This window comes from Plasmodium gonderi (assembly GCF_002157705.1).
Source record: "Plasmodium gonderi DNA, contig: Chr14, whole genome shotgun sequence".
Taxonomy (NCBI): Eukaryota; Apicomplexa; class Aconoidasida; order Haemosporida; family Plasmodiidae; genus Plasmodium; species Plasmodium gonderi.
The window spans coordinates 3264141-3274598 of NW_021628939.1; the positions used below are offsets into that span (position 1 = coordinate 3264141).

The window sequence follows — 10458 nt, forward strand, 5'->3', positions numbered from 1 at the left end:
GAACATGCATAATTCTCATATCTATAGAACTTTTTCGTTTTCAAATAATATGAAATATCTGAATATACGAACAAATAATTATGGATAAATATATGCACATGCATTTCTAAAATTCACGAATAGATTGCAACATCCTTGTATAAACATAATGAGGAATTAACAAAAAACTAGAACAAAGAAATTACAAAATTAAATTATGGATTTTGAAAATGAAATTCGCAAAAATGAAATAAAATAAAATCAGAACTTTAATAATAATATTTTCATAAATGGTTCTTATGATTTATTCATTTTCAAAACAAAGGATTCAACATAATTTAATCTATTAATTCTTAATGTTCAACACCCACAAGAATGAATAAATAAATAAACTAAAGATGTTGTATTAAAGAAAAAAAAAAAAAAAAAAGAAATAACTACATGTAAATAAAAAAATCATAGTATGTAAAAATAATCGTATAATAAAGCAAATAAAAATATGAAAATATCAATTGGAGATTCTTATAAATAGAATTGGGGTGGCAACACTTATAAATTTTTTTATGTGTAAAATAATAGCACCTCCAAATTTAGTATATCCACTAATAATTTAAGTATGAAATCCTTATACCCATTAAATAAGGTACTATTAAAAAAAAAAATTTAAATCCAAAAAAGGTGTTCAACAAGAATTGATTTATTCTGAAGCAAACATGTAACTAATTAATGATTAACCATTTTTTAATGCAAATAAATTAATTTGATTAATAGCTATCCTAGGTTAATAAGAAAATTTAAAAAGCAAACCTGTAAAACAGAAGCACTTTTAACTATTTTTTTAAAATTATCCCTCATTTTACAATGGTTTTATGAGGCATTACAAATTTTTTCTTTATGTAAAAGTTTTTTATTTTCAGTTACAGGTTCATAAATAGCTTCGCACTTTACACATTTAACAAAATTAATTTTTTTTTTTTTTTTTTTAAGGTGTAATTTATTAAAAACTATTTCAGAGAAATTACGTGATTTTAGGTCCCTTATACGCACACACAGCATTTTCACTAATTTATAGAAATAGAAATGAAAAATTCATATTTTTTCCATTGATCTATGTTTTACATAGAGTACCTTTTTTTTTTTTTTCTCTTTTTTGTATGTGTGTACTTCATTTAATTCCTTTATACTTTTCTCACTCAACATCTGTGTGTTGGTTGTACTGAATCTTGTTACATCAGGAGAATTCTGTTGTAAGAAATAAAAAAAAAAAAAAAAAAATTCTCTACAGTTTTGTTATAGCATATTATTTAAATTTTTATTATTCAAATACAAGAATGAGTTATTAAATTTCATATTAAGATTTATAATAGTAATATTATATAATGTTACTTTTTTAAATATTATTTATTTTATTTTTTTTCATTAAATTTTTTAGAACCTCATGATTTTTGCATTATAACCTTAAAATAATGAAATCATTTATGTTATACTTACAAAAAGTTTATGCACATTAGATGTAGATGAAACTATATATCAGTGCAAATTAGTTCGTACTAGAACCTTATAATTACATATTTAATTAGGGAATTCTTGTGTTAAAAAATCACAATGTAGAATTGCTGACTAATAAAAAATAAATACTGCATTTTCCCCACGTCATATAAGGAAAAAGATGCTTTGGAAAATTTTATATAATATTTTATTTGCTCTTTTAGGTAAAATAAAATTAAAAAAAATATATAAAAGTATACGTAATTGTATATATGCGAGTGCATATAATAATTCCTTGAGCACTTGTACATGTACACATGTTTATCCTCTTTAGATTATTTTAATAATAACATGTTAATTTATTCATTATAACACATAATAATTTTACTTATACATCTATATATTTACTTTAGTGTCATGTATAGATAATAATGGAAGAAAAACGAACAGACCTAGGAAGGAATTAAAGTTATCAACATTACATGAAAATTTAATTCGAAGCAACCAATTTCAACAGGATAATGGAGAAAAGGCATGTAGTAAAAATGATGATAATAACAAAATTAATGCTGAAGATGATAAAAAATTGTATTCCTATGATAGTACATCTTTTGGGCCGTTAGAAAATGACATCACTGCAAAAAAATCATCATATTACTCATACATAAAAGGAGACAACACATATACACGTAATACAAATAAGAGGTTAAATATGAATGAAAAATTTAATTCTGTTTCAAACGCATTTATCCAAAATAATAGAACAAGAAATGCTCAAACTCAAAGTACAGCAAGAAATTCCTTAGAATATGTAAATAAAAGTGCTTATTCAAGAAAATTGCCTTCCCCAAGAAGTAGGACAATATCCTATACAACAGACAACATAGATTACATTGATGTGATAGATGGGTCTGATTATTATTTAATTTCTCAGTTAAGACCACATTATGCTTATATACACTTTTTTGATGAATTTAAACGTATATCATCACATAATGGGGAACATAAACGTAGGTATGACAATTTGCATAAAACCAAAATAGATCCCATAATAAAAAGCATATCTAATGCAATAAACGGTTGTAAACGAGAAAAAGATGAACTGAAGCGCTTAATAAATATTTTAGAAAGTCCTCAGAAGTTAAGAGAGCTAAAAGAAACATATGCTGAAAAATTTCGTGAGTACGAAATTAGAAATCAAAAATTTCGCCAATGCTTATTAGATAAAAATAGAAATAACTCTCTTGAAATAGCAAAAATAAAAAATGAAGTTTCTGTAATGTTAAATAATGTGGTACGCAATAATTGGCATAGGAAGGAAGGGTACACTGAAATTATTAAAATATATTTATTAGGTTTAAAAGCTATATCTTACAATGATCATAGCAACTTTATAAATCGGTATAAACACTCTTATAATAATGGGATTAATATAATAAAAAAAAGTGAAAACAAAATAGATGACAATTTTATTATAAGTTCGATAAAATTTACTCAAGAGGAGATAAAATACATTGTAAACAGATTTGATTATCATTTATCAAAAGTGAAACAAACAAAAGATTATATTACAGGACATTCCGAGGTATCTAAATTAAAATTAGATGCTTATCATTACCTTGAACAGTACTATTTTTCTGTAGCTAGTAACTATGCCATATTTAAGCTTAGTACAGACAGTCTGAAAATGTTGTCTACTAGCTTAATACATAAAGAAAGAATAATTAACAACTTGTTTGATGAATTCGTTAGTGAATTAGAAAAAAAAGTAGCTAAACATATAGATTCACAATATTTCATTAAAAACAGTGATAATATTATATTAAAATCTAACGAAATATTAAAATATAGAAAAGCTGTATATCATAAAACCGAAGAAACAATAGAAAAAATGAAAGTGTATAATAATTTGGAAATTAAGAAAGTTAAAAATGATTGTGATACTAAAATGGCTCATTTTAAAACATATCTAACTTATATAGAATCACATATCTTAGCTATTAAAACATCACGTGATTACAATTTGTCAGAAAAAAATTCCGTTTTAAACAAAAAGAAAGCTATACCATCTAATCTTAGTTCTCTAGAGAAAGCAGAGAAATTATTTGAAATAATAGATAAAATAAGATATAGTGAAATTTCTGTATCTGATAGTTTTGAAAATATCAAGAATAATTATAAAGAAATCGAAAAAATAAATACTGAAATGCATGCATTAATAGGGTCCATTAACGATCAAATGAAAAATTTAGAAAATTTAACCAAAAAGGAAGATGCAATTAGAGATCTCAAAGAACATATAAAAGAAAAAATGGAATACATAAAACAAATAAAAGAAAAAATAAAAGAAATAATTTCTTTAAATAATGATGCAGACAGAAAATTCCTAGAAGTTGATAAATTAGTTAATGCGGCACTATTTCAAAAAGACGAATTTGAAAAAAAGAAAGTTCAGTTGGAACATGCAACAAAGGAAATAATTACGAAATTTTACAAAGGAGATTTGCAACTAATTGTAGAAGACATGACAAATTTTTTAAGTGATGAAGAAAATTTTAATGACAAGACAAGCACTAAAGAGGAAGTTGAAGATGTGCTAACGAAAACAAATGAAAAACGCAAAATACTCGAAGATATGAAATGCGATAATATTTCCCAAATATTACATGGTTTAAAAGAAGAATTAGCAAAAGTTATCTCCTTCAAAGATGAAATTGCAAATAAGCAGTTTGAAAATATGCTTTCAGAAATGTCAAGAATGTCAGCTGAATTAACAAAAGAGTATGATAATTTTAAAATCAGGTTTTCAGATTATGAAAGGGAGAAACGAAAATTACAGAACTATAAAGATCATATAATTATAAGAATGAAGAAGATGGCCAAAAAGGAACTGGTAAATGATGAAGATTCATTGGAAGAACAAAATAAATATAGCAACTTTGTCCAAATTAAGGAAATTATTTTTAAAAAAGAAACTGAAATTACTAGTGATACTAGTAAATTACATGATAAAATAAGAATTGTTAAAAGTAAACTACAGAAATATAAAGATTTAACTCAAATGTTTGAAATACATACGAAGAGAAAAGATTTAGATATGAAATCAGGGTTCGAAAAAATTGAATCCGATATTAATGAACTAAAACTAAGTGAATTTGAAGTTAAATTTAATGTTTCCAAGGATAACGTTATCAATACTATAAAAGAAATTGAAAACATAAACAAAAATATAGACGCTATTAAAACTTTAAATGCTTCGGAAAAAAATTCTATTATTAATAAAAAATCTATGGAAAAATTAATAGAGAATAAGAACAATCTAAAAGGAAAAATTGATAATCATACTGAAAAAATAAATAAGGATAAATTAATAGAACAAAGTAAAAAGACAATTTTTTTAAACAGTTTAGATAGAGAAAAAACTATTATAGAAGAACGATTAAATGATACTAATATCAAAGAGTTAAATGTAAAAATAGATAAAATGTTAAAATATTGCCATGAATCGAGGGAAAAAATTAAGGACAATAATGGAAATCATTCAGAGGAACTCGATGAACAAGAAATTGATTGGGAAAATCTCAAAGGAAAAATAGACGCATTAAGTGGTAGTTACTTAGCGTTAGATAGAAATATAGATGACATAATAAATAATCAGTATGAAGAAATTATAATATTAATTGATAAACTAATAGTAGTTAAGGGAAATGGTATTGATATTAAAACTCAGGGGCTTATACGTAATATAGAAAAAATGAAAACGAGGTTGTCTTCTATTGATAGTAATGAAGATATTAAAAAATACGAAAGTAGTATAAAAGAAGGACTGGGTAAATTAAAAGCAAAGTCTCATGAAATACTAAAAAAAATTGAGGATAATCATGGAAAATTAACTAGCATTAAAACAAAAGCAAGTGAGTGTGTTGCAAAATCAAATGAAGTAAAAAATAAACAGATTGAATCAAATAAAATAAAAAATAAACAAAATGAATTACGCGAAGAGATGGATAAGCACAAAATATACAGTAAAAATAAGGATGAGCTAGATGAAATTAATAAAAAACTTACAGAGGAATCCGAAAATTTGGATACTATAGAAAGATTAGACACTGCTTCAAAGGAAATAGACAATGTTGAAATGGAATATGATAAACTATTAGTTAATCATATTGTTCACATGATTGATAATGAGAAAACAAAAGCTACCAATCTCATGAATGAAACTAAATCTTATGTAGAAAAAATAGAGAGCGCAAGAAATCAATTGTTCGGTGAAACACAGAAAAATACAACTGAAATTGAATGTAAAGTATATGAGCAAGCATGTATAGATAACATTAGAAAAATAGGGGAAACTCTTAAAAAAGCTGAAGAAAAAAAAGGGGAATCAGAAAAAGCTGACAAAATGGAAAATGTGAAAAATATAAAAGGAGAAGTTAATAAATATTTGAAAGAAGCTATAGACGATTACAACTCTATGCAAAAGGCATTAGAAGATATTAAAGATGTGCATAATTTATTAATGTCAACTAGTGCTAAAAACATTGCTAATGAAATATCTAAGAATGCTAATGCTGTGAATGAATTTAGAGAAAAGGGAAAGAGCGAACTTGAGAAAATGAGAAGTATAATAGATGCAATAGAAAAAAAATTAGAGGAAGCAGGAGGTATTAAAAGACAAATTCATATAAACTCAGATGATAATAAGATAGACAATCAATTAAAACAAATTAATGAAATATATAAAGAAATTACAAATAGGGAGGATGAAATTGATGAAATTTTAAGAAATATAAAAGAGTATAGGGATAATGCTTTATCAGAAGTTCGTAAAGCAGAAAGGGGGAAAATTAAAATTGCTTATTTGGAAAAAAATAAAGAAAGTCAAGAGAAAAATAATGTAGACATGAAAGAAGTAGATAAGAATATTGTAAATTGTAAATTATATGAAGAAGAAGTTCTTAGTCATATGGAAGACGCCCAAGGAGAATATGAATTATATTTAAAACACAAAAGTGAAATTTCTGGTACTTTAAACGAATCTGAAATTTTAGTAGTAGAAACAAAATCAGAAAAAAGAAAAAATGATGCTAAGAATATAATGGATGATATTGAAAAAGAATATAATGAGATTAAAATAGAACTCCAAGAATCCCTAGAAAAATTGAAGGAATTGGCATCAAAGCACACTGTTAGTGTAGTTGAAAATTCTTTTCAAAACAAGACATCAACGGATGCAAATGTATTTATAGAATATAACTTAATAAAAGTGAAACAAAATTTATCAAGCATAAGTAATATAAAACAAGAAGTGAATGCTCTTTATACTAGGGCAAAAGATTCATATGACATAATATCAAAAAATTCGCCCTTAGAGGGAAATAACAAGCTTCAAAATGTGGAAAGGGAAGCATCAGAATATTTAAAATATATAGAAAAAATTAAAGGAAAAAATCAGCTAATAAAGGAAAAACGCAGAAATTTAAAAGAAATTATTTCAGATAATAAAAATATCGAAGAAGAGCTGAAAAAACATAGCAAACTTTTTGAACTTGGTCTTTTGGACAAGATTAAAGACATAGCTGAAAATAGAAAAGTATACATGGATTCAACAGATAAACTTTTAAGCTCATCAATTAATCAAATTACTACTAACTTTAATGGATTCGATGTAAAAGTATATAAGATTGGAAGCAAATTAAATGATTATAAAAGAAAAATAAGTGAGTTCCTTACTGAGTTCGCTAATCATTACGAATTAATTAAGAGCAAAGTTAAAAATTCTTTGGACAGTTCAGTAGACTTTGATGGTGCAAAAAAATTGAGAGAAGAAGTGCAAGAATTAGAAAAAAACCTTGAAAGAATAGAAGAAAAAACAAAGAAATATTTGAGCAACATAAAAAAAATCGAATGCTTTAGATTAATACATAAAATGAAGGAATATATGAATGAAATAAATAAAAAGTGCAAACAAGAGTATGAAAAAGTAAACGAAGACCATCTTGTCATTCAGCAAATTATTGGAGATTTTAAAAATTTAAACGACGAAAAAAACTCATCAGCAAAGTTAAAACAAGCAGGAGCTAAGATTGAGGAAGTTAAAAAAAGAACAAGTCATTATTTACACAAAAACGAGGCACATAATGTGATTGAATATATGGTTAAAGCATCCAAAATGATAGGAATTACAGTTACAACAGGAATACATCCAGCAGAATTAAACGCTAAGGCCCAATTGAAAAATAATGAAGAATTGCAATTTGAACCAAGAACTGCGGTAATAGTAGAAAATGAAAATTTCTCAGAAAATAAAGACGTATTGGACGTTCATAAAAACATGAAAGATGTGTATAAAATCGCTCTTGATATATATAAATATTCATATGACATAATCAAAAAGCAAGAGGAATGTGACAAATTGGTGAAAATGGGAGGAGACAAATATCATAATATTAAATTAATGAACGAATTAAAAGGCATTCTAGAAAACGTTGATGGTATGAAAAACATAATTACAACTAAAATTAAAGAAGCTTTTAACAAATTAAGCGAGTTAAATAAAATAACATGTAATGATGAAAATTGTGAGAATATTTTAGAAAAAGCGAATTCCGAAGAATTAAAGAATCTAATAGATAGTTTTAATGAAGAAAAAAAGACGAGCGTAGTCGAGTCAAAATTGAAGGAATGCAAGAACAAATTTGAGAGTCAATTAGAATTATTAAATGTTTTGGGAAAATCAGTAGACATATTAAGTTCAAACGAAATGCATCATAGAAACATAGAAGAAAAAGAATCATCTGTTCATTTAATTTCATCAAATTTGAAAGATATAGAAAAAGAAATTACTGATATTAATTCTTCTTTTGATGAATTGTTAAATAAAGGGAAAAAATGCGAAAAGTTTAAGTACAGTTCAATAAAAGATAATCTTAACACGAAAATAAATAATTGTTCCATATTTATTGATGAAAAAAAGCAAAATGTTGCAGAATATTTAACGTACATACAAAGTAATTATAGCTCTATATTTCAAGACATTGATACATTGAATTATAAACTTGATGGGAAACGAATAAGTAAGTATGGTGTAAAGGGGACCGAAGAGGCAAATAAAATTTCCACACAGTTAACTGCTGCAGTTAATGAATATGATGGGATAATTAATATTATAAGAAATGAATTTATAGATATTAACGAGCAAATCGACGTAGCTACTTTAGAAAATAGTGTAAAAAAATTAAAGGATAATTATGACAGCTTATGTAAAAAAAAAGATTCCATTAAAGAGTTTCATGACAAAATTAATTTAATTAAATTGAAAGAAATAAATGCATGTTCTGATAAGTACATTGACATAGCTAAAGAGTTTACAGATGCCGTAGATCATCAAAGAAAAAGATTATTAGAACTGCAAAATAGACAAAATGCACTTAAACATAATATAACAGAAAATGAAAATGAATTAATTAGTCTTGACAGCTCGTTTACCCTTGTATCTATTAAAACATTCGATTTAATGTATGATAATATTAAGTATAAGATAAATGAATTGAATAAATTAGAAGAATCTAATATTAATGAACTTGAAAAGGTTAAAACATATGAGGAAAGTGTTTCGTATTTATTAACCAAAAAGGATACTTTACTGGATGATATCAATAATTATGAAAAAAGAGACAAATTGAAAAATGAAAATAATGAAATAACAAATGAGGTAAACAGAAATATAACAACAACTAAGGAAAAAATAAGAAATTTAGAGGAATACCTGTATAAATTATTAAAGAATATTAGAGATAGTGAGAAGTTATACACAACTAATAACACAAAGAGTTTCACATCTGCCATTTTGGAAAAAGCAGATAACATGAGGGAAAATTTTACAAAAAATTTTCCGGAAAACGAAAAAAAATTTCAAATAGAAAACAATTACAAAGAAATTAAGGGTATTGTTGATGAGATCAATAAGAACCCAGAAATAAACGTATTTATTGAAAATATGACTAAGTATATTCAAGATGGATTTACAAGTGTCAAAGGTTCAGAAGATGCTCAAAAAATAAAAAAAGTAAAAGATGATATTATAGATAATTATACAAAAGTAAAAAGTAAATTATCCGAATTTAATAATGCCTTAGATATGATTAAATTGAAGAAAAATGAGATGAATACGTTGTTTAGTTCATTGTTAAAAGAGAACAGAGATAACAATAAATATGTTGAATTTTATATACTTGAGGTAGACAAAATAACTAAACAAATGGAAGAAAGCATTTCTAAAATGTTAAGTTTAATTAACTTTACTGAAAATAATATTAAACTGATAGAAGAAAAATTATATAAAATATTAAGCTTACCGGTTAATGATAGATCAGATAGTACTAAAAATGATTTGTTAAATGATTCCAAGGAACAAGAAATTAATAGAGCTACAACAAAAACGCAGAAATTAGCTGAAAAAGAGAGATATTCAGATACAGGTGATATATATGGTATTAATACCATGAATAGTCAAAATGGGGCGAATCAAAATGGAAATGAAGAATATCAAAATAGGGGTCGTTATAATCCTGGAGGAGAAAATACAAGAATTCTTTTTGCAGGGGGAGTTATTTTGGGTTTATCTGTTTGTTATGGAATTTCTCTTATTACAAACAAACGTAATAATGAGGAAATGAAGGAGTCAGATTCCTTCGATGAAGGGTTTGAGGGTAGTGATACGTATAATATGGACGATAAGGAAGAAGCCATCGACGTTTATTTTGATGATGGTTATGATTCTGAATAGAAAATATACATAATTTAAAAAATATAATAATTATGAACACGCCGCTGATCAATTTTTTATACAAAATAATAGATTCAAATACAATTACAAAAAAAATAATTTCACAAACAACAATAACCCTCCAATATTAAGCACTTCAATAGTATTATGTAGAAATTATAAATTATAAGAATATGTTTTATTTGATATATTTCATAGAA

General features: G+C 25.3%; 1 protein-coding gene across 1 annotated transcript; it reads left to right on the forward strand.

The window, feature by feature from the left end:
• Positions 1–1648: 1648 nt before the first annotated feature.
• Positions 1649–10258, forward strand: PGO_146960 (reticulocyte binding protein 2 precursor; the record flags this gene model as incomplete). Its single annotated transcript, XM_028690684.1, has 2 exons — positions 1649–1786; positions 1928–10258. 2 exons carry the CDS (start codon positions 1649–1651, stop codon positions 10256–10258), a joined length of 8469 nt encoding a protein of 2822 aa, XP_028546485.1.
• Positions 10259–10458: the final 200 nt, after the last annotated feature.